This window comes from Lynx rufus, unplaced genomic scaffold (genome assembly GCF_022079265.1).
Source record: "Lynx rufus isolate CCGP_SWC_20201006 ecotype Redwood Valley unplaced genomic scaffold, mLynRuf1.p SCAF_13, whole genome shotgun sequence".
Classification (NCBI taxonomy): domain Eukaryota; kingdom Metazoa; phylum Chordata; class Mammalia; order Carnivora; family Felidae; genus Lynx; species Lynx rufus.
The window spans coordinates 34486733-34511829 of NW_025814827.1; the positions used below are offsets into that span (position 1 = coordinate 34486733).

At 42.8% G+C, this 25097-nt stretch overlaps 1 protein-coding gene across 4 annotated transcripts in view; it reads right to left on the reverse strand.

Moving 5' to 3' along the window:
• EIF2AK4 (eukaryotic translation initiation factor 2 alpha kinase 4) overlaps positions 1 to 25097 on the reverse strand; it is a 97600-nt gene that overhangs the window by 68016 nt on the left and 4487 nt on the right. For all 4 annotated transcript variants that reach the window (XR_006961302.1, XM_047075335.1, XM_047075334.1 and 1 more), the window contains exons 2-7: positions 18848 to 18960; positions 14525 to 14627; positions 8127 to 8279; positions 5373 to 5450; positions 4060 to 4208; positions 1071 to 1186 (exon numbers count right to left, since the gene is read on the reverse strand). Coding sequence is in view for 3 of the 4 variants with exons in the window: in XM_047075335.1 (XP_046931291.1) it covers positions 1071 to 1186; positions 4060 to 4208; positions 5373 to 5450; positions 8127 to 8279; positions 14525 to 14627; positions 18848 to 18960 (712 nt within the window). In the remaining variant the exon portion in view is untranslated. The remainder of the gene's footprint in view (positions 1 to 1070; positions 1187 to 4059; positions 4209 to 5372; positions 5451 to 8126; positions 8280 to 14524; positions 14628 to 18847; positions 18961 to 25097) is intronic.

The window sequence follows — 25097 nt, forward strand, 5'->3', positions numbered from 1 at the left end:
TTGCCTTCCTGATTTCCCCAGATTATTGAAAGTAATGTTTTATGTTGCCAGTAGTGTTTTATGTTGCCAGAATCTGAAATGCCTCTGAGTCAAGGACGTCTCAGGTCCAAGGTCGTCAACCTCACCAAATGGTTGCTTAGTGTGCATATGGCACAGTCAGCGTCCACACAGTCCTGTGCGGTTCAGGCTGCATTCCGTCAGCCAAGGTTAAGTGTCCAGTTCATAGACTATTCAGGTATCTAGTGTCTTCTCCCTCTATCTGCTGCCTGCTCCCTGGCAACTACCACGCTTATCTGCATCTCCTTAAAGGGAAAAAGACACCAAAAGAAAGTAAACTCCATTTAGAAAATTTGGCTGTTAGCTTTGGCAAAGAATATTTATGAGACTAAAAATTAAATTGTCAGATTCACTATATGCAAGTGATCCCTACACCAAGTAGTGGCTGTATCTGTATGGCTGATAAAAGATTTATATTTAGGGCAAAAAAGTAGATAATGAAAGTGTGATTTTAATATAAACAATTCAAATCATGAATTGCTGAACCAGCTTCACCCCAAATACCCATCAGTAGGCAAAACTGCTAAATAAAACATATAGAAAATGAAGTGTTTTTCCTGGTCAGATACAACATGCCAAGAGAAAAGTGCTATTTAGATGGATATCAACTAAAAAATCAGACTTGGGTTATGAAAGATTATAGGTATTAGAACTCATTTTGTTACACATATTTTATCAGCAATAGATGTGCAAGATACAAAATTCTACTGATTCATATTTCACCCGTTTTGGTTTCAAAAAGCTTGACTGATTATAAAAATGACAAATTTTAAATTATCTCTAATCTAACAATATTTCTAAGAGCTTAAGTTTTTTGTTTCCATGTTACAGAGGAGGAAACCTGAGTGCTTTCTCATTTTGGTCATTAGGTAATGGGAACGAGAATGACTTATGGTCTTAATAGATTTCCCTGGACCACACTGGTTTAGACCACAGACTCCAATCCACTCTGTTCTTTCATGGTTAACTTTTGTAGTTAGAATAACTGAAATGAAGTTAGCAAGTTTACTCACCAGTGCATTTCCCTTTGTAAACCATGAGCTGATCAGGACTACCCATAGAGAAATACAGGACTTCGCAAGAGCCAGGAGAATCTTCACTACTACATATAGAATACTGACGTTCTCGCCTTAAAAAATAAATGTGGACAATGATTTCTTTCAATTTAAGATTAACACAGGAAATCCTTGCGCTTCCGTTTTCTCCTGTTTGCTAGCCCATTCAATGTCTAGCATCTATCTCTACTAGGAATTGAGGTGAAGTGCTAATGGGAATGTTGTTCAACTCGCACCCCCACTCCATTGAGGTCTTCTCCATATGAACTCTACAAACCCCTAACTCTGGATCTGTGCTGTCCCATATGGTAGCCACTAGCCACAAGTGGCTATTTAGATTTAATTAAAATGAAATTAAAAATTCAGTTCTTCAACTGCAATAGCCAAATTTTAGTACTCAATAGCCACAAGTGACTAGTGGCTACCATATTGGACAGCACTGACAGGGTACATTTCCATCATTACAGAAGTTCTACAGCAGTGATTTAGCTCAGTCCCACATTGATCTCACATCTCTGCATTCCCATGCACCTGCACAACTGGAAGAAGCTGCAAATGGGGGGTTTGGAGCATTACAAATTCCTAGTTCCAGATGGGTCCCCAACCATTGCATGCTCTCATTCATTGTCTCACTTGTCTTTGATAGATACGCTCAGCCAATCCCCTTTATGACTTCTCCAAAACGTTCAAAACCCACCACCTCCTCCCTTCTTTCCCTTTCCCTGTTTTTTTTCTGAGCAAGGAGCAATAGCTGGGATGCTAGATTATAATGCAAAAATAGTAATCGGGAAATATAAACAAAAATGAATAAACTGGTAGATGATGTAGTAAAGAGACCACGGAGAGACGGTCAGGATTGGACCCCTGTATGAAATGCTTTGATGGGGCACAAGGACAGACAGATCTCTAGAAAGCAACCCTCTCATTCAAAGCAATGAGCATGATCTTGACTTAAACTTTCACCGAGAATATGAAGCAATGGGCAGTGAAGCCCACTCTACCATTCCACCGATAATGTTTCTTGGCATCTGCACTGTTCTTTTTCCCAGACTTTAAGGACCCTGTTCCTCAGTTCCATTCCCTAGAGTCTCTCTGAGATCTTGGTCCAGCAGCTTGTCCCTCTCTCCTATATGTTCAATCTGCCCCTCCATCTAGGCTCCTTCCCCTCAGACTATAGCTCTCTCCAAGGTCCACATTCCCCTTCCTCAACCTTGCTCCCACCTCCTCTTATTCTTCCCTTTCAAACTTCTACACTTGGCTGTCTGTGTCTTCTCTTTACTCCTCAGGCTACTGCAATGTCAATAAAACGGCCATCACTCTCCTACCCACTCTCAATCTGGTTTTTCCCCTTTGCTATTTTATTTTGGTTGGTGGCACAGTCATCCATTCTGTCTCTAGTCAGAAACATGTTGAGCCTCCCTGAGCCCCTAGATCTTTCATGTGTAGTTGATCCCCGAGTACCACCCTCTCGTCTCCAATTCTCCTGCCCTGTTCAGGTCACCACCAACGTTCTCCTGGATACATGATATACTCCTTTATTAACTAGTCTCTCCACCTCCAACCTACCTGTCTTCCCCTACCCCGAGCCCCTCCCACATTGTTGACAAGACCCATTAAGATTTGAGTCTCTCACATCACACATGTGTCTACATATTCCAAACGCTAGGGAACTGCTGATACACTGGAGTTCTGTTTAAATTTCTACTTCTAAAGTTCTTTGTGCAACCAAGGGCACACTGAAATTTATGGAGAAAAATGTAAAAGCAAAGGTTTAAAATGATATGGTAGGCTTATTAACATGAATTATCTAGAAGCACCTCTACATTTGCTCAGCTCCCTCCAACAGATGGTGCTAACAGACATTTTACACCATGTCATCTTTTAAGTTGCTTACAGTGTGTAAATGGTTGGTTTAAAGGTGTTTTACACCATGACTGTTAAGTACAAATACAACGAGAATGTTAAGAGTGTTAGTAAGACAAGATGTATTATGAGGATTGAAAGAAAAATAGAATTTTAAAAGTGAAAAGTATCAAGAAAACAATAAATGTGGTACAAACAGAATAGGCTGTATAACAGCAATAACAATTCTGAAAGATAAAAATCACACAAAGTTCGAAGGGATAAAAAGGCAAAATCCAGTGTCATTGATATTTCCTGTTTTCACCCAAAAGATGTATATATATTGAGTGCTCGTATTGTCTATGTTGGACTCGTCCAGAATTGAGTTTTAGAACAACCTTTAGGAACTGAATTCATTCATAAGTAAAGCAGCTTCTGAACTCCATCAGAAATAGCCATCCCAATGCAAACAAATGAAATTTAGGAGCAGTAACACTGGTCTCATAGAGGAGGATCTATTCTAGATTATGGAATGTTCACAGGGGTTGCAGTATCATTAGGAACTTCACCCATGTTACCAATTTTTCCAAGTAGCTGTGGCAGTACGTAAAAATAACAGGTATTTTAAACAAAACTGCCAAATGTTATTAACTACGTCTTATAAAAGAGTTAGAGATAAATCAATTTTAGAAGACTAAATTAGGTGTCTGGACCTTGACACCTGAAAAAAGAAGGAAAGAGGATTTAAAAAAAAAAAAAAAAAGAGCCAAGTAGCAAAGGGGTGCCTGGATGGCTCAGTCGGTAAGCATCCGACTCTTGGTTTCAGCTCAGGTCTTGAGCTCACGTTCCCTGAGTGTGAGCCCCACATTGGGCTCTGCACCGATAGCACGGAGCCTGCTTGGGATTCTCTCTGTCCGTGTCCCACTTACTCTCTCTCTCTCAAAATAAATTGAAAAAAAAACCCTAAAAAAAATATATATATATATTTATAGGCTTTGAAAGAGTTACTGAAACTGTGATCTGAAAATTCCATCACATGGCACTCCAAGTTATCTTATTTCTTCTACAACTTTCTCCTTCCAGATCAGAAATCATAAGGACTTACTTAGACCTTCCAGAGGAGTTGGTCCGATGTTTGCCATTTCCTACGAAGTCGGGAAGGCCTCCATGTAGACTGGCGGCTGTTCCATGTCCTCCTAGGTCTTTCCTAGAATTTTGATCTTGGTTTGATAAGTTAGCAATTTCTAAACGCTCCTAGAAAACAGAAAAGTAAAACCTACTTTAGATACAAGTCATAAATAAGAGACAATCACGGTACACAATCATTAATTCAGCAGAGAGTGAAAATTTTATTTAAGCTGAATGCTTTCCAGTGGAATAAAATTGAACTTAACTTTTAAAAATTTAACATCCAGATATATACTGATTCAAGAACTGAAGGCCAGGGTTAACAGTTTCAAGAGAATGTGAATTTTATAAATGAAAATGCTTAACATCTCAGAAGATGCATGAAAATTTAGGGAGAAAAGCAAGAGGAGGTAAAGAGAAGAAGACAGTCAAAGAGAATGCTGGTGGGCAGGTGGATCAGAGCAAGAGAGAGCTGGAGGAAACAGTCCCATCATCTTACATTCATGTACAGCTCTGTATTTTCACAGACGACACTTATCTGTGGGAATAACTACATGAGAAGGAAGGGAGGCATCATCAGTCCCATTTTAAGTGATGAGGAAAATGAGTCACATTTAGTGTCACCTGTCAAGGTCACAGGGCCAGCAGTAAAAACGCCAAAGCTTTAAGCCAGGTGCTCCTTACTCGTACATCAGTGCCTCCTCGCAACACCCCCCATAGTTGCCCTTAAGTTAAATGCCATAATTCTACAAAGTGGAACAAGTAAAACTTTCTCTGGATTTCTCCAAATGTGTGTAACTGGTTTTTTGACCAAGTTGCAGTCAGGAAAAATATAGGAAAAAAGGCTTTTTCCTCTTCCACCACTGCTTTTTAAACCTGCCCTGGGGGATCCTTCTTTTCCATCACTGAATGAAATCTCCAGCAGAACGATATGACTTCCATTCGTTGTATTTTCCAAGTACTTACTAACAATTTAAAAAAAAGAAACAGAATTCCAGTCTGGGCTAATATCAAAGCTTCGATCTCTGCTCTCTCTGGACTCATCTGATAAAGTACCGTGATTCCATCAGACTGTGTAATCTACAGATAACACACAACTCTAAGTTTTGCTTCCTCTTTCGGGGAATCTAAAATACGCAATGAATACCACTTGGGGGATTTTTTTTTAGTGCTTCATTTTCAGCTTTACTACTATTACTAACATTGGAGAGGAAAACATCATCAAGGGAAATAACATTTTATGTTTAGCAAAATGCAAAATATTTTAGTATGGTACAACTGATACAGTACCTGCTTAGCCATTTCTTTCCTTTTTCTCTCTTTTCTCTCTTCTTCCCTCCTCTGAATCTCATGAAGGATTTCACGTTGCTGAAATAAAACATACTGCCATCAAATGCCAATCTCTGAAACCCAGACAATATATAAATAGTACAACCACAAAAAAACCTTTTACATTTCTGTAATTCAAGCCCTCCTTTCCTAAAGGGCCTGAATATACAGAACCTGACAGCAAAATATAGTTAGACCAGTTGCAGCAGGTCCTCTGCAGTGGTTGTTCCCATTTAGTAAGGTTTCAAGACTAGGGGGAGGGGCAGTGACTCCCCACTCTTCATGTTTCCATGTAGAAAGACTTTCACTATAGCATCACCCTTGGCCTCGCACTTCTCCCCCACCTTGACCTATTCCCTCCTCTTTGAAGTCTGCCTATGTGAACACACATTTGTGTCTGTCTGCCCTCAGCCACAGGGGCGTAGGGCCAACGTGGTGGAGGTGGACTGAGCTGTCTTCAGGGCCTTGACCAGGAATGGCAATGACCCGGGCACCACCCCCACATGCTATAGACCTTAAGCTGCATTCTCTAGTTTGCTCAGTATTCAAAGCAGTATTTGGATCTCCATCCATTTAACTCCTGTATTTGTTGTTCAAGTGGATCTGAATTAAGGTTGAGAAAAATAGTGCGTTTTTGAGTCCCCTAAATTCCAGGTGTAGTGAGTTCAAGCCCCACGTGGGGATTGCTGCTGTCAGCATAGAGCTCTCTTCAGATCCTCTGTCTTCCTTTCTGCCCCTTCCCTGCTTGTGCTCTCTTCTCAGAAATAAACAAACATTAAAAAGATTCTCTCTCCCTCTGCCTATCTCCCCTACTCATGCGCTCCCTCTTTCTAAAATAAAAAAAAATAGAAGTAAACGAATAGGGCCCACAAAGACACAGGTGTTAACTTATAAGCACAGGATGAACAAAATGAAGGGGGGAAAAAAACCCCAAAACCAGCAGTAAGAACCTAAGAAAAGCGGAATAACAAAACCCTAGAAATAACTGCAACAAATAGTAATACTAGGGGTGCCTGGGTGGCTCAGTCAGTTAAGCATCTGACTTCAGCTCACGTCATGATCTCGCAGTTCATGGGTTCGAGCCCCTCGTCAGGCTCTGTGCTGACAGCTCAGAGCCCGGAGCTTGCTTTGGATTCTGTGTCTCCCTCTCTCTCTGCCCCTCCCCCACTCGCACTCCGCCTCTCTCTCTCCCCAAAATAAACAAACATTAAAAAAAAAAGAGATAGTTACATAGTAACATCTACAGGAAGAAAACTAGAAAGCCTCACCAAGAGATAAAAATAAATGGAGAAGAACATTCCTGGATAGGAAGTCTGAATATTGTCAAGACGTCAATTCTTCCTAAATGAATATATAAGTCTAGTGCAGAGTTTGTTTTGATTTTGAGAGAACAATCCTGCAGTTCACCTGTAAGGATAAGTGGGTAAGAATGGCTGAGGAAGAAAGAAAAGCATAAATAATGGAAAATGAAGAGGGGGGATGTGCCTTTTCAGATATTAAATTATTATAAAAGATACAGTAATTCAGAGTCTGGTAAGGAGTCCAGGAAAAAAAACTGAACAAAACAGATAACTCACAAATAGAACTTAGTATACAGAAAGAGTTAAAGTACACTTTAAAGGAAATAATACAAATCAACTAAAAAAAACTTAGGACGCTCATTTTTATAACCCACACCAAAATGGGTTCCAGGTAAGTTGATTAAAAGACTAAATAGAAAAAAAACCAAAAAACACTAAGTTAAAAATCAAGGAGGAAACTTAGATACATATTATTTTCTTTGGTGAAAGGATTTTTTTTTTTATTTTATTTTTAACATTTATTTATCTTTGAGACAGAGAGAGACAGAGCATGAACGGGGGAGGGTCAGAGAGAGGGAGACACAGAATCTGAAATAGGCTCCAGGCTCCGAGCTGTCAGCACAGAGCCCGACGCGGGGCTCGAACTCACAGACCACGAGATCATGACCTGAGCCGAAGTCGGCCGATCAACTGACTGAGCCACCCAGGCGCCCCGGTGAAAGGATTTTAAAAATAACACAGGAGTGTACACACTTGTGCAAACAGATTAAAAGAAAAAAATACAAATGGTTAGTGAACATAAAAAAAAAATTCAATCTCTGGCTTTGGTACTCATTTGGGTAGGGGATACTTGTTCCACAGAAGGAAGAAGAAAATTCAGTAAAACTCAGTAAATTCCTAGGGCGCCTGGGTGGCTCAATCGGTTAAGCATCAACTTCAGCTCAGGTCATGATCTCCAGGTTTGTGAGTTCGAGCCCCTCCAATGGGCTCCACACTGGTGGTGCAACACCTGCTTGGGATTCTCTCTCTCTCAAAATAAATAAATAACTTAAAAAAAAAAAAAAAAACCCTCAGTGAATTTGTGCGCAGGTTAACAAGTTCAGAAAGACCATAAATAAAAGAAGTTTGGTTAAACAAACCTTCTCTTCTCGGACTAGACTGAGGGTTCTAGGAGCAGCATGAATATATTGGGAGGAAATGCATACATATATATATATATATATGGAGAAAACCATTCATAATATTTCTCAGTTACACTTTGGGCCTCTTCTCATTCGAATCTAAAGTTCTTGAATCAAATGCTGAGCAAAACTTAAATAAAGATAAGTGTGTAGGCAGAGACAGAGAAAGAACTCAGAGGAGCTCGCGGTGTTCTGGGCTCGGCCGCCCAGAACGGTAGGGACAAGGGTCTCACCTCCTGCTCCACTTTCTGCTTGGCCTCCAACAGCCTCCGCTGCTCCTCCTGAGCCCGTCTTTCCAGCATTTCTTCATGGAAAGACTTGGGAGGGGGCTTGTTATGTTCGCTGAGAAAGGACTGCACATGGTCGGCCAGTTCAAATATCATCACCTAAACATGCAGATGAAAATCAACCACAGATGGTAAAATGACCGGAAGACAGGGCCCAAAGGAGACTACAGAAAGTCAGGCAGGCTATCAGAGGCCCGCTTACAATGGTGACACTCACTTTGCCATGCCACGTTCTGAATTAGGTATATACGATGCAATCATGGCAGGAGAGAGCTTTTTTGGGGCTCACCAGACAAAAAACTTCACTTTTCTTTCACAGTCCTTTTTTACTTTATTGGCATTTTCTGTATAATAAATCTGACAAAAATATTTTTCTGTACAAACAAATCTGATAAAAGTATTTGTTAACACTGCACAAAAATAAAGTACCCTTCCCAACTAAAAAACCTATCTAGATAACGATAGCTGAAAAATCATCGCCAGCTTAAAAGCCTTCATCTGTCCATACAGTGTACTGAAAACATTCTTTGGGGTACAGAGGCAAACACTTTGAGGCCTCACTCTCTCCCTGCTAGTAACAGGTCAGTAGGAGGCTGATCCATACTAAGAAAGAATTTCATTCCCACTTAGGGCAGCACTCGTGGATAGGACCAGAAGGAAAAATGCCCCCCTCTCAGACATTCTTTATGTGAGCATAGGAGCCACTTTCCCGCACCTCTAGGAGTCATAAATCACATCTAAGGTTGGTAAGCTCATAGCACAAGGGTCTCTGGGACCCCAAAGTGACCACTCCAACCCCCACCCCAACGAGGTCAAGAATGCCAAGCTCCTTCTGCAGATGAGGACCGCCACTGAGAATTTTCTTTTTCCTCAATTACAATAAGGCAGTTTAAAAATTCTTATTTCTAAAGGGACTTGAGAGGGTGGTAATTAGTAATAAAAGTCACTGTACACAAGAATACAGTCAGTTCATTTGGTGGTCACTTACCTTCCTCTTGAGGAGCAAATACAAAGACACCACAGCTCTGGTTGGAGGAAGTTAATGTATTTTCTTTTTTTTTTTTTTTTTTAATTTTTTTTAGTATTTATTTGTTTTTGAGAGAAAGAGATAGAGTACAAGTGGGGGAGGGGCAGTGAGAGAGGGAGACACAAAATCTGAAGCAGTCCCCATGCTCTCAGCTGTCAGCACAGAGCCTGAGGAGGGGCTCGAACCCACAGACTGTGAGATCATGACCTGAGCTGAAGTCAGACACTTTACCGACTGAGCCACCCAGGCACCCCAATGTATTTTCTGATTATAGCAGAAGCTGTGGCATTCACTGGATATGCTTCACTTTATAGTTAAGTCTAGAGCCTAAGTAGGATGCAAATTATTCAAAGACAAGCTCTTTTAAGAAAAGTTGGGGAAAGTAGGCAGTTTCTGTGATGCCAATGAGAAACCAATTCCACACCAGAAAGGAGGGAAGAGTCAAGCGGTGTAGGGGTTTTCCTTTGCCAATCGATTTAATTTAGTAGCATTTTCTGTGCAAACACATCAGATACGATATATAGGACTAGATGAAAATAACTGCTTTCCACAGTGGCTCCTGTCCCTCTCTCCCTCTGTACCTATATGGCTGATTGTCTTGCTTCTCTCAGCACTCTGCTCAAATGTGACGTCATCAGAAGCCTCTCCTTATTTATACCAGCCACCCCACCATCACCTCACAACACCTATCTGTATTAGCCAGGGTGCTCCAGAGAAATAGAACCAATAGGATAAGGTAGGGGTGTATGTGTGTGTGCATGTACAGAGAGAGGGACTGATTTTAAGGAATTGACTCATACAATTACAGAGGCTGGAAAGCTGAAAATATGTGGGGTAGACCAGCAGGCTGGAGACCCAGCAAAGAGCTGCTGTGGCAGTTGTGGTCTGACAGCCCTCTGGCAACTCCCTCCGCTTCCAGGGAGGCCAGTCTTTTTCTGTCAAAGCCCTCAAGGGACTGGATGAGGCCCACACATTACGGAGGGTGATCTGCTTAACTCAAACTCTACTAATTTAAATGTTAACCTCATCTAAAAACATACCTTCAAAGAAACACCTAGAACAACGTTTGTCCAAATATCTGGGTACCATAGTCTAGCCAAGTTGACCAAATTAATGATAACATCTATTACAACACAACTGAAATAAAAAATATGACAACACTGGAGCACCTGAGTGGCTCAGTCAGTTAAGCATCGACTCTTGATTTCAGCTCACTTCATGATCTCATGGCTCCTGAGAACGAGCCCTGTGTCGGGCTCTGTGCTCATTCCTGTTTGGAATTCTCTCTCCCTCTCCCCTGCTTGTGTGCATTAGAACATTCTCTCTCTTAAAATAAACACATAAACTTTTTTTTTTTTTTTTAAACGACCACATCAAATGCTGGCAAGGATGTGGAGAAACGGGATCACTCACACATTGGTGGTGGGATGTAAAGTGGTAGAGCCAATCTGGAAAAGTTTGGCAGGTGCTTACAAAATTGAACATGCCACTAACATACACCCACAAATGCACTCCTGGGCATTTATTCTAGAGAAATGAAAATTTATATTTACATAAAAACATAAATTTTTTAATGAGGGGCATCTGGGTACCTCAGTCGGGTAAGCATCCAACTTCGGCTCAGGTCACGATCTCACGGTTTGTGAGTTCAGCCCCCCCCCCCCCCCCCCCGCCACTGGGCTGTCTGCTGTCAACACAGAGCCCACTTCGGATCCTCTGTCCCCCTCTCTCTGTGCCTCTCCAGCTCATGTGTGCTATCTCCCAAAAATAAATAAACATAAGGGGTGCCTGGGTGGCTCAGTCGGTTGAGCGTCCGACTTCGGCTCAGGTCATGATCTCACGGTTTGTGGGTTCGAGCCCTACGTGGGGCTCTGGGCTGACAGCTCGAACCCTAGAGCCTGCTTTGGATGCTGTGTCTCCTTCTCTCTCTGCCCCTCCCCCACTCATGCTGTCTCTCTCTCTCTCTCTCTCTGCCTCTCAAAAATAAAGAAACGTAATAAAAAAAAATTTTTTAATAAAAAAATAAAATAAATAAATAAACATAAAAAAAAAAAAAGCCCTATAGGGGCATCTGGGTGGCTCAGTCGGTTAAGCATCTGACTTTGGCTCAGGTCATGATCTCACAGTTTGTGGGTTCAAGCTCCGTGCTGTGCTGATAGCTGGAAGTCTGGAGCTTGCTTCGGATTCTGTGTCTCCCTCTCTCCACCCCTCCCCTGCTTGTGCACATGCTCTCTCTCTCTCAAAAATAAACATTAAAAAAAAAATCCTATATATGAATCACTCAACAGCTTCATTTTTTAATAGCCAAAAACTAGAAACAACTCAAATGTCTTTCACCTGGTGGATGGCTAAATCAACAGTGGTATATCTATACCATGGAATACTACTTAGTAATAAGAAATAATAACTACTGATACATGCAACAATCTGGATATGCTAGAGAATTATGCTCAGGGAAAAGAAAGCCAAGGGGCACCTGGGTGGCTCAGTGGATTAAGCAACCACTCTTGGTTTCAGCTCAGGTCACGATCTTATGGTTCATGGGACTGAGGCCCGGTTCGGGCTCTGCGCTGACATCATGGGAGACTGCTTGGGATTGCCTCTCTCTCTGCTCCTCCCAACTCCCAGTCTCTCTCTCAAAAATAAATAAACTTTAAAAAAAAAAAAAAAAAGGAAAGTCAGTATCGAAGAATACATACTGTATGATTCCACTTACATAACATCCCTGAAACTGACTAAAGGGTACATGAGATCTTAGTATTATTTCTTAAAACTCCATGTGAATCTATAATTTTCTCAAAGTAAAAACTGTAATTTAAGAGAAAGCCCAAGAAAGGGCATCAGAAGCAAAAATAAACAAGTGGGACTATATCAAATTCTAAAACTTTTGCACAGCAAAGGAAACCATCAACAAAATGAAAAGGCAACTTATGGAATGAGAGGAAATATTTGTACATCACCTATCTGATAGAGCTAATAGTCAAAATATATAAGCAACTCATACAACAGCAACAAAATCCCAAATAATCCAGTTAGAAAATGGGCAGAGGATCTGAAGAGACATTTTTCCAAAGAAGACATCCAGAAGGCCAACAGGTACATGAAAAGGTGCTCAACATCACTCATCATCAGGGAAATGCAAGTCAAAAGGACAATGAGCTATCGCCTCACACCTGTTAGAATGGCTGTCATCAAAAAGATCAGAGATAACAAGTGATGTGGAGCAAAGGGAATCCTTGTGCACTGTTGATGGGAATGAGACTGGTTCAGCCGCTGTGGAAAACAGTGAGATTGTTTTCTCAAAAAATAAAAACAGGGGCGCCTGGGTGGCTCACTCGGTTGAGCGTCCGACTTCGGCTCAGGTCAAGATCTCGCAGTCCGTGAGTTCGAGCCCCGCGTTGGGCTCTGGGCTGATGGCTCGGAGCCTGGAGCCTGCTTCCAATTCTGTGTCTCCCTCTCTCTCTGCCCCTCCCCCGTTCATGCTCTGTCTCTCTCTGTCTCAACAATAAATAAACGTAAAAAAAAATTAAAAAATTAAAAATTAAAAATTAAAAAAAAAAAAAACAGACTACCATATGATCCAGCAACCCCACTTCTGGGTACCAAAGGAAATGAAAATAGGATCTTGAAGAGATATCTGCACTCTCATGTTATTGCTGCATTATTCACAAAAGCCGAGTCATGAGAACAACCTCCGTGTCTGTCAACGGATGAATAAGGATGTGGTACACATATACACACACAGGAACACTTTGTGGCCACGAGAAAGGACATCCTGCTGTTGGCAACAACAGAGATGGACCTTGAGGGCATTATGCTAAGTAAAATAAGTCAGACTGAAAAAGACAAATACTGGATGATCTCACTTACATGTGGAATCCAAAAAAGCCCAACTCCTAAAAACAGAGACTGGGGGTAGGAAAAGGGAAGCGATGTTGGTCAAAGGGTACAAACTTCTGGTTATACATTGAATAAGTTCTGGGGATCCAGTGTACAGCTCGGTGAATACAATTAATACTACTGTCTTGTAAAAAACAAAGATATTTTCAAAAAAATATCATACATTACGGATCCAAGAAGCCGGAGGATTCTATAGTCGAATTTTCAATATAATTCCGCGTTATTTTTCAGTTAGACATCAGACTATTTAGAGAAAACTTTGGAATAATTCCTAGGGACTAGCTTTTTATCCAGGCTGTTCTACAATCACCTCTGTAGCTCAACAATCACTGAACATCTTGGAAACAGTACCAGGTGGGGGGAGAGGGGTGAGCGGGTCATGCTGTGACTTGCTGTGTTATAGAACATAACTGGAAAACAGTCCAGTCACTTTACCACAAGTCCAAAAGAGACACAGAGGCCTGGGGTAAGTCCTTCCTTAACTCTTCTCAGTTTTTACAGGATGGGATACTTCAGCATGAGCTGCCTAGGCTCATGTGAATATGAGTGATTTTACACAAAAGCGAGGAAAAGACATGATACTTGAAGGGAACTGGTCTGGGCTAAGAAACCCAGAGTAAGTCACCTAGTCTAGCCCTCCAGAGAGATCTACCACCCAAGGGGAAGCTCATGCATATCTTCATGTGCGGAGGATTAAAAGAGAATTAGTAACTAAATGGAAATGCTAAGATACAAAAGGGACGTTGAAGGAGTAGAGTATGTCGCTAATCACCGAGAAGGAAAACAATGAGCTCTTCTGATATGAAACACGGGCAGGTGGCAAGGTTTGGTCAGAAATTACTTGTCTGGGGGCATCTGAGTGGCTCAATCGGTTGAGTGTCCGACTGCAGCTCAGGTCACGATCTCATGATTTGTGAGTCAGAGCCCTGCATCGGCTGGCTACTATCAGCCTGTCAGTGCAGAGCCTGCTCCGAATTCTCTGTCCCCCTCTCTCTGCCCCTACCCGGCTTGCACTCTCCCCAAAATATATACAAAAGAAGAAAGAAAAAAAAAGAAATTGTCTGCAAACATTTTCCAATGTAAAGGTTCAAGTCAGTATCAAGTTATGATGCCAGGTCCAAAGCGTGCACACAGTAGGGCCAGGGTCACATGGACTCTTTTCAGAATTCTGAAGCATCAATATACCATTGATACACACTCTATGAATTATCATTAATCAAAACCATAAATTAAAAAAAATACACATAACAATGTTCCTCTTTGTACCTATCAACAAGAAACAAAACATTCTTATCAAAATTGGGTTTGGGGTGCAATGCAACAGCCTCTAAGCCAAAAAAAAGGCAGGAAGGTGAACACTAGTGAATGGGATGAGATTTCTACTGTCCTCTTACAACTCCAATTAAACACATCTTACCTCTCCACAATGTTTTTTGGCCACTTTCTCTAGGTGGGATTTTAATAAATGAACACTCTCATTTGACAGACCTTTGGCATTCTTTAACTCTATTTCGGGGACTCTGGAAAAGAAAAAGACAAAAAGGAGTTACGCCAAAAAAGTATGGCCTCTTTGCGTTAATATTTGCTAAGTGCAACCTTGAGGCCCAGGGATTTCCTACAGGCCTCTATACTGCCAGCAGCATTTCCCTTCATCTCAAAGGATTTCAACAGCATCCCAGCAACTCTGCTGACACAGTGCTTGACATGGGGTCACCTGTGCCCCCTGGGGGAGAAGCCCCCAACAATTCTGACTTGCCCCCAACAATTACCCAGCTCTCACAGTTCACCCGCAAGAGTCCAAGTGCTCTGGGCTCATTCCTGTGCTCCAGCATAAAACAGGCCAAGCACAACCAGGCAAGATGAAGCCTTGGTTGGGGCACCTGGCTGGCTCAGTCAGTGGAGCACGTGACTCTTGACCTCGAGGTTGTGAGTTCGAGCCCCACGTTGGGTGCAGAGATTACGTAAAAATAAAATCTTTAAAAAAAACCCAAAAAGCAGATGAGGACTCAGCGATCCATCCAGCATCCCCACTACATGCATGTTGTGTCACTCCTTGTGATTGCCAACAAGGTGGAAATGCTCACTCACCCACTCACATCTGAATCTACCTGTGTGTGCTCTGCAAGGATGCCCAGCACGCTCGTCTCCCTGCAGAGCACAAGCAAGACTCAACACTTTCCTGTGCAAGGTACGCAGCTGCCACTCCTCAGCTTCCCCTTGATTCCCCATCAATAGATATCTAATAACAGTTCACTGACATCAAACCGACTTTATTTGATTTCGCTGAAGAGAAGCTGACTCTACTTCCGACCAATTATTTCTGAGTAACTGATGCGATTTTAGTTTAGCAAAGCCTTTACTATTTTACTACCTCTGCGTTCTCTCACTGCCCTGGTGTGCTAGGTTGCTACATCATTATCTCCTTGGATAGATGGAAACCTGAGAGAAAGGAGTTCATACATATGAGAACAAGAAAGGAAAGGCCATACATACAGTCCTGAGTATGGTCCATCTAACCCACAACTCTCTCACATCAAAGACTATCTGCATCCAAGACTATCTTGCAGAAAAACAAAGTTTTCCTGTACCATATTATCTCCAACAATAAGAATGCTCCCCGAAGTCAAGCCTTACATAACTTTTTTAATTCAGCAGTCATTATATAGCAATCATTGTTAATAGAATGATGAAAAAACCCATCTACAATAATTAAACTTTAAAAATCCGCCCCAATTTTTTTCCAGCTTTCTATGTCCTTGGCACATAATTTATAATTTTATATAGCTGAGATTATAATGTCTACTTTATGGCTCTTTTATAATCATTTCCGTGTTTTTTTTTTTTCTTTTTTAGAAATCATCCCAGGGCACCTGGGTGACTCCAATGGTTTTTTTTTGTTTTTTTTAAATTTTTTTTTTCAATGTTTTGAGAGAGAGAGAGAGCACAAGCAGGGAAGGGGCAGAGACAGGGGTGGGGGAGGGGGTAGAGCAGAGAGAAAGGGGGACAGAGGATCTAAAGCAGGCACTGCGCTGACAGCACAGTGAGCCCTACACAGGGCTCAAACTCACAAACCGTGAGTTCATGACCTGAGCCAAAGTCAGACACTCAACTGACTGGAGCCACCCAGGCACCCTGAGTGTCTGACTATTGATTTTGGCTCAGGTCATAATCTCACAGTCATGAGATCAAGCCCCCCCCCCCCAGTCGGACTCCATGCTGGGCATGGAACCTACTTGAGATTCCCTCCCTGTACCCTTCCCTTGCTGGCACACAGGAACACACACACTCTCTCTCTCAAAATAAAATCAATAAATCATCCCAAAATATTTTTATCAATTAGACACATCAAGATTTGCCAGAATGGTCCTCTAGTGCAGTGGTTCTCAATCAGGGGTGACTGTGTCCCCAGGGAATACCTGTCAATGTCCAAAGGCAGACAAACTCTACATTCCTTGCCTACATACCTATCTCATTCGGCTCATCCTGTGTTATATCCTTTACAGTCAGCTGGTAATTAGTTGAAAGCAAAGCCTTCCTGAGTTCTACAAGCTGTTCTAACAAATTTCCAAACCTAAGGACAGGGTTGAAGGCCATATTTACGGCTGGTTGACTGGAAATGCGGTACGTGCAACCGGGGTTTGAAGTTTTGTGGAACTGAGCCCTTAACTCGTGAGATCTGCAATAACCACAGCTAGTCTGTGGGGCACCCGGGTGGCTCAGCTGGTTAAGCATGTGACTTCAGCTCAGGTGATGATCTCACGGACCAGGAGCCCAGCTTTGGGTAACTTCGTGCCCCCCAGTTCAGGAGAGCTCAAGCTCCACTTCTGGTGAGCGCAAGCCCCACATCGGGTGAGCCCTGCTTCTTTCTCTCTGCCCCTTGTGGGATTCTCTCTCTTTCTCTCCCTCTCTCTGCTCCCCCACCCCCCACTCACTTGCACCCTCTGTCTCTGTCTCAAACAACGACAACAACAAAACATGGCTAGTTCATATCAAAACTGAACCCAGCTGTCAGAAAAGACACCACCTATTTGGTGTCAGGCAAAATAAAACCTAGAGAGACACTGCCTTGTTTTTCTTTCATAAATGTAATTACCCTTTTACTAATTCATTAATCAACTTTCTAAATACCTACTATACCTACTCTAGGCGCAGTGTTAGAGGCAAAATTACTAAAATTACTAAATTCAAGCAGCTCATCTTGACCTCTCTGAATTTTCTGGATAACAAATTTCCATAAATTTACCACCCACTCCGTGAGGCATTGCATCCTTTTATTTGTCACTCCTGCACAAGAAGCTCAAACCACAAATATCATCCAAGCCAATCTGCCTCTCCGTGTGTAATGTCTCAGGAAAGATTACACGAAATATACATATACTTCAAAAAGACAATACGTGGGGTGCCTGGGTGGCTCAGCCAGTTGAGCGTCCGACTCTTGATTTCCGCTCAGGTCACAATCCGAGGGTCGTGGGATCGAGTCCTGCATTGGGCTCTGTGCTGGTAGCATGGAGGCGGCTTGGGATTCTCTCTCCCTCCCTCGGCCCCTACCCCAGTTGCTCACATGCAATACTTGACTACTGATTGCCAACGCTCTTGCTCTACCAGTGGTTCTCACCCGGAGGCAGTATGCTTTCAGGGGGAGTTTGAAAATGGTGGGGTCTTGCGGTTGTCTCACAGATTGAAGAGCACTTCTAGCATCACTGGGTAGGGCCAGGGATACAGCAAGCCCTGCATGGTGGAGACTCATCAGCAGTGCCCCTAGTAACAGAGGGACTCAAAAGTCCTTTTTCCTCTAGGGAATAAAACTTCCAGGGGCGCCTGGGTGGCGCAGTCGGTTAAGCGTCCGACTTCAGCCAGGTCACGATCTCGCGGTCCGTGAGTTCGAGCCCCGCGTCAGGCTCTGGGCTGATGGCTCAGAGCCTGGAGCCTGTTTCCCATTCTGTGTCTCCCTCTCTCTCTGCCCCTCCCCCGTTCATGCTCTGTCTCTCTCTGTCCCAAAAATAAATAAACGTTGAAAAAAAAAAATTAAAAAAAAAAAAAAAAACTTCCATTAGGTCCAGAAAGCTATTGCTACTCTAAGTTTTAACACCAACCATATTTTAAAACTAAGTATACAAGGGTCTACTGGTTCTCATACGTTTATCTTTTTCTTTTTTTAATTCATTTTTATTTTTTGGGAGAGAGAGAGTGTGTGCACGCATGCACACACACATGCAAGCAGGGGAAGGGCAGAGGGAGATGGAGAGAGAGAATCCCAAGCAGGCTCTGTGCTCAGCGTGGAGCCCAACACGGGGCTCGATCTCACAACTCTGAGATCACAACCTGAGCCAAAATCAAGAGTTGGACGCCTAACCAACTGAGCCACCCGGGTGCCCCATCCCTTTCTTCTAGATTGTTCCTCTTTCCAATTTAGGAAGAATTAAACAAAAATTAACACATCAGAAAAGAAGAAAAAAAGAAAGAAGAAAATTAACACATCAGAAAACGCAAACAATTGGTCACGGAGCAAATATTAGTATCTGGAGTGACTGTTCTACCACTGTAAGCAGACTTAACATGAGATAGGTTTCATAAAAATGTTTACTGCTGATGTAGTTTTGATGAAATACAGGTGACAGGGAATGAAATTTTAAGTGGAATGGAGGCAGGAAGATGAAAATACCATTAATGTCAATCTGTTTCCATGATGTCAAAACAGAGAAGTGATATCACATCAAAAGGTATTCATAAATGTACTCACACATCTGGATAGGTTGGTGGGCATTTGACCCTCAAATCCACTTTCACGTATACTTCTTCACCAGTTAGGCCCTGAGGGTACAGAACTAAATTGATTTCAGGAGGCTCATTGACCTAAAAGAGAAAAAGAAATTTTTTTTTTTTCCTGCCCCAGAGAGCCAACCATGAGCAATTAAGATAATGACCATCTAGCTCTAATGTTCAACTTTTCAAATAGTACATGTCGCTGTACTTTTATATAGGTGTTCGGTCATCTTTTCCTAAAGTGTGGTTTAAAAACAAAACCCGTGCCAGAGAGACTGCATTTTCCCTTTCAAAGTTATCTAAGGAGTGAGCCAAACATTCCACGTAAGCTTCCATTCATTCAATAGATGTTACTGAGCGCTGATCACATGATTATGCATGGGTACTGATCTACAGGCTAGGAGTACAGGGGTAAATTCAGACAGACATGAGCCTAACTGGCCAATACAGATAAGAAGGCAAATGAGTATTCTCAGTAGTGATGAGTGCTGTAAAGAAAACAACGCAGGGGCACCTGGGTGGCTCAGACCGTCAAGCATCCAGCTTTGGCTCAGGTCAGGATCTCACCGTTCCTGAGTTTCAGCCTCGCATTGGGCTCTCTGCTGTCAGCACAGAGCCTGCTTCAGATCTTCTGTCCCCCACCCCTACCGCCCCCCCCCCCGCACCCCCGCTCACTCTGTCCCTCTCCTGCTCTCTCTCTCTCAAAAATAAATCAACATTAACAAGAAAGAAAGAAAGAAAGAAAGAAAGAAAGAAAGAAAGAAAGAAAGAAAAGAAGGCAAAATGATAGAGTCAGAAAGGTGTGCCAAGGAAGGACCTCTTGAGCAGGAAGAGTTTCAATTGGAATCTGAGTAATGAGATAATAACAAGTGAAAACCTTATCATGGAAATCTGATGGCTCTTCTAACTTGGACATGCTTTCATCCAACTGCTTTTCGCCAAATAACTAAATATTCTATTTATTGTTCTTTAACTTATTAAATGTGTTTTTTCCAAAAAAGGTCTGAGGCAGCTGATATTATGTATAATATCTATATTATCTATAATATCTATAATTATCTATAATTTCATCCCTGAGAGAAGGGACGCTGAGGGAAGAAACGTGTACTCTCCTGGTCCAGGCACTTCACCAACTCTGCCAGGTAGGCCCCATCTCTGTTCTACAGAGCAAGCAGCTCGGGCTCAGAAAGTTTCCATTTCTTGCCCACAGGTACACGGCGACAAGGCCAGATTTCAGATCCAACCTTGACTCCAAACCTGTGTCTTTCTCATTAGCTGCTCCCTTGCTAGTGCCGATCCGAGTTGCTGGGGCTGAGCCTTGACTTTGTCTTGAAACACACAAGTAGCCAGGGCAAAAAGGGAAATGTGACATTCTTTCACACTTCCCAGAAAAGGAAAGGCATAAAAATCTTTCAGGGGCAAGAAAGCACTTAGCAACACTAAATTCTAACAGATGTTTACAACACACGGTACCCCGAATTACATAATAAACAAAATTCTCATCAACCATGCGTATAAAATACATAAGGTCAGTTTTCATGAGGCTTTATCCTAATCCTTGCTAAAAGTTGCGGTAAGGCTCTGCGTGGTCCTGGAAGGGTTAAACACCCTGTGAGCCAGGAGGTCTTTTATCTACTCATTCAGCCATCACGCCTCATCACCCACACTTATTGGGCATCGCTCTGTCAGGCACTGGTAGCACACCAAAGAGAGAAAACAGACGTGGTTCCAGCTGTCACGGAACTTGGGAACACAAATAATAAATACACAGGTTCAAGTTCGGAAAGTGCTGTTGAAGACAAGGTGTGATGCTCTTGAACGGTGATGGAATAGGGCACCCCAAAATACGCCACTTTGGCATAAGCATTATTTCGAGCTAAGGGTTCTTAAAAACAGAAGGTGCAAGAAAGGCCCTCCAACCTTCTCTTTTCTTCCTGAAAGCAGGCGATAAAACTCTCATGTGAAAGATGCCCTCCTATATTAAGAAGGAAATCTTCTCACTACCAGAGACAGAATATCGAGGCCGAGAGAATTCTGTACAAACAGAACTTGGTAAAAGGACTCTTGTCTTTCTTCAGCCTCCCCAGATTTGTTAGTTACTTTTCCACAATTCCCTCTCTTTGTTCAACCCACCATCTAAACACTGAGGTCTGGCCACTTCTTTGGGTCTTCATTTTCCTATGGGGTTTCCTATCTACGTGTAAAAAATCTGTATGCTATTCTCCTGTCGATCTGCCTCATCTCATATCAATTAAATTCTCATGTCTAGCCAGAGACCCCTAAGAAGACAAAAGCAAAATCTTGTCTCCCTACACTCTAATTCGAGAACGACTGGCAGTGGATGTGAGGGAACATACTTGGACGTGGTCATCAGGAAGACCCATCTGAGGACATCACACCTAAGCTGAGACAAGCCAGAGACGGAGCATTCCAGACAAGGGAAAGGCATGTGAAGAGGTTCAAAGTGAGCAAGAGGTTGGTGTATTCCAAAAACCAAAGGGAGGCCAGCATGCCTGGAACAGAGGAGGGATGCGGAAACCAGGTAAGCAGGTGTGATGAAGATCGGCCGGGGCACAAAGGGCCTTGTCAGCCAGGTGAAATATCGGGCAGGGTTTTAAGATGGGAATGATATGATCTAACATATATTTTGAAAGATCACTTTGGTGGCTGAGTAAAGAGTGAACAAGGTAGATTAAGAGCAAGAGTCAAAAGCTACTGTAACAATTCAGCCTGTGTTGGTAGCAGAGGAGAAAGAAGGTGTATGTGAGATAAGGTGGACAAAATGACTGGGCCTCCAGGAAGGGAAACGGAAGGAGCAGGCCTTGTCCCAGATGCTCCTGAGGTGGAACGGGATGAGGACAGAGACCATCCCCTGCTGGGGTAACACGGGCCTGTAGGTGACCTTGCCAAGAGCAGGCTCCACAGGCATCAAACGCAGACCCTGGTGTGATGAGGAGTGACCGTGAGACTCAGTGAGTCTAGACAAGCCCTTCAGGGAGGTTTGGGTTTGGGCATTAAGTGCACAGAGAATGGGGCCACAGACAGAGGAGGATGTGAAAGCAAGGGAGGTATCTCTTGCTCCGTCTTTAAAGATGAGAGATACTAGAGCGTGTGAGGATGCTGATGGGAAGGAATACTACAGAAGAACTGGAAAGAGACACAATTAGGACCTATCAGAGGGCAGACAGCCATGGATCCTGGGCACAAGAGAGACAGACAGGAGGAGGGGCCCTTCTTTAGAATGACAGAGGAACATGAGAACAAGCAGGGAGAAGCTGGTGGGTTTCCGCGGAGCCGCCTCAAAGGTTTGAGTGTGAGACTGAACTAACAGGGCTCCAGGCCTCCTAGTTCCCCTCTAACCATGGCAGACAGCCGTTCCCTGCTCTATACATTAGACAGAACTTTGCACAGGAAGCATTTAGCTGCTAAGAGCCGCTAAGATACTTAGTTGCTAGGAAGAAAAGGAAAGATTATTGCCATGACCAGCCATTCTTCTTCAACAGACTCACTTTTGGAGAAACTTATTATGGAAAATTTCAAACAAGAGCTGGTAACGATACAATGAACTCCATGTGCCTACCATACAGTTTCAACAATTACCTACTGATGGCCAACCTTGTGTATCTATATGTTACCCCTACCCGCAAACACCACCTGAGATTATTTTGAAGTAAATCTTTCCAACCAGTCTTTGCTGTTACTGTTATTCATTTTCTAACAAGAATCCAGCATGGTAGGGATGTAAAAATTGAGAGAAAGGCTAGACTCAAACAAAATTTTACCAGTGCTTTCTCCACCAGATCAAACCTCTTCAGCCTTTCTCATCTTACAGGCCACAAAGTTTGGAAAGACATTATGATCACCAACTTATCATTTTGCCAAGAGAATACTCTTTTGGGACCGCCTGGCTGGCTCAGTCAGTGAAGCATGAGACTCTTGATGTCAGGATTGGGAGTTCAAGCCCCATGTTGGGCATAGAGAGCTTACTAGAAAGAAAAGAAAAGAAAAGAAAAGAAAAGAAAAGAAAAGAAAAGAAAAGAAAAGAAAAGAAAAGAAAAGAAAAGAAGGAAAGAAAGAAAGTACATTTTTGCTCCCTATTATATATTCATTTCAGAAAACAGAGAATGCTTTAGTATCAAAAGTAGGAGGGGGGTCAATTTATCTTATACTAATAAATCTTCACTTAAAAAAAAAAGAATATGGGGCCCCTGGGTGGCTCAGTCGATTAAGCATCCAACTTTGGCTCAGGTCATGATCTCACAGTTCCTAAGTTTGAGCCCCATGTCAGGCTCTCTGCTGTCAGTGCAGAGGCTGGAACCTGCTTCAGATTCTGTGTCTCCCTCTCTGCCTCTCCCCTGCTCGTGCTCTGTCTCTCTCTCACTCAAAAATAAACATACATCAAAAAAAAATTTTTTTTTAAGAATAAAAATAAAAAAATAAATCTTCACTTACACATTATTCTGCCTTTCATTTTCTAGCTTGGCTGTTGACCAGTGAAAATTTTATTTCAGAACAAACCAGTGAGAATATTGCTCTAACTCTGTATGACTAATAGCTTACAAGAGGCCAAAGAAATAGGTAAGAAAATGAGGAGAAATGCCACACAAACGGTTTTCTTAAAGTAAAATACTCAGCACCTGACAAGCCCAATGTACAATGGGCAAGTCAAGATGTTATAATGCAAGCACACCACCCAGGAGTTAACAGCCGATCTTCTGTTTTTGAAGCAACAAAACGAGAGTAGCCCTCTATAGCTTCAAGGAGCAAGAATTAGGTCAACATAAGCAGAACTAAAATTATCAGCAAGCTGCGTAAGTAGAAACTACAAACGTAAACCAAAGGATAGGTCTTTCCTGGGCCCAGGGTGGAAATGAACTTCCAACAAACAGACACGTACCCCATGAAGTGAGGTATCCCCGGACAGGTAAGATAGCAGATCTGGTTTAACATTCCCTTTTGTCTTCATCAGGGAAGTGAAAAGTCTATGTCAGTGTAACCAGGCCTTACAGGAAACGGTACAGAGAGCCCTTCACTGTGCGCCCAGAGTCACGGGAACAGGAAGCCAGCTTCAGAAAAACGAGGCCGATTGGGGGATTACACAGGTTGAAGATATTCTTTACTAAAGGGAATGCTTCATAAAGCACAGTGAATCCAGTTACAGATTGCTGGCAAGCCTCAGGGGAGGAGGCCTCTGGGGCAGTACCTGAAGCACAAGGGGGAACAGCATATACAGAACACTGGGGCCTAAAGAAGTTGTAAGCACCCTGCAGACCCTCGTGGGCTGGACCAGCCGTACACCATGCAGGTCTAGTGTTCCCGTTATTTCCACAACAGGACACCAAGCACAGCAGTGACAATGGCGGTGAGCCAGGTAATGCCAAAACAAACTTTGAGGAAGAGGAAGGAGTTTTGTAACAAAGAGACTCCTGGGTGTGTAGAGGTTGCAGAGCTTTACCAGGCGCACGAGCCCAGTGACGGTGGCTTGGATGAAGGAACAGACCGAGGCCACTGAGGAATGACATACTGGACAAAATCTACCAGCTTGTCTGGGTCTGAGTACCCAGTAAAACTAGCTCCAAGAGCGGGGCACTGAACTATCAGGTGTCTGCTACCTTTTTTTTTTTTTTTTTTTTTTGAGAGAGACAGAGCACAAGTGGGGAAAGGGCAGATAGAGAGACAAGGGAGAATCCCAAGTAGGTTCTGCACTGTCAGTGCAGAGCCTGACATGGGGCTTGAACTCACGAACCGTGAGACAGGACTTGAGCCAAGATCAAGAGTCCGGTTCCCCAAGTGACTGAGCCACCCAGGCACCCCCAGGTGTCTGCTACTTTCAAGGCCTTTATCTTTGGCTCACAATTTAACTGGATCAGAATGATATTCTTCTCCATAGGACATAAAACTTCAGGGTATTTCCCAGCAGACTATTAATTGTTCCCCCAATATCCATTCTCTCCCTATTTCTTGGCAACAGAGCCCCTGATTTTTTAGTTGGATGCAATCTTTTGCAGCTAAGTGTGGCCACTGGGTTAATCTCTGGCTAATAAGATGAAAGAACTAACACAGGCAACTTCTTCATCCCTATCTCCTTCCTGCTGACTGGAATGCAGATATGATGGTTGGAGCTCAGGCAGCTATTTTGGACCATGAACAGCAATTTAGAAAAAGCCCTAGACCCCAGACTTCTGCTTGCAGCAAAGTGAATTTTGTTAAGTTTTCTTTAACATGTA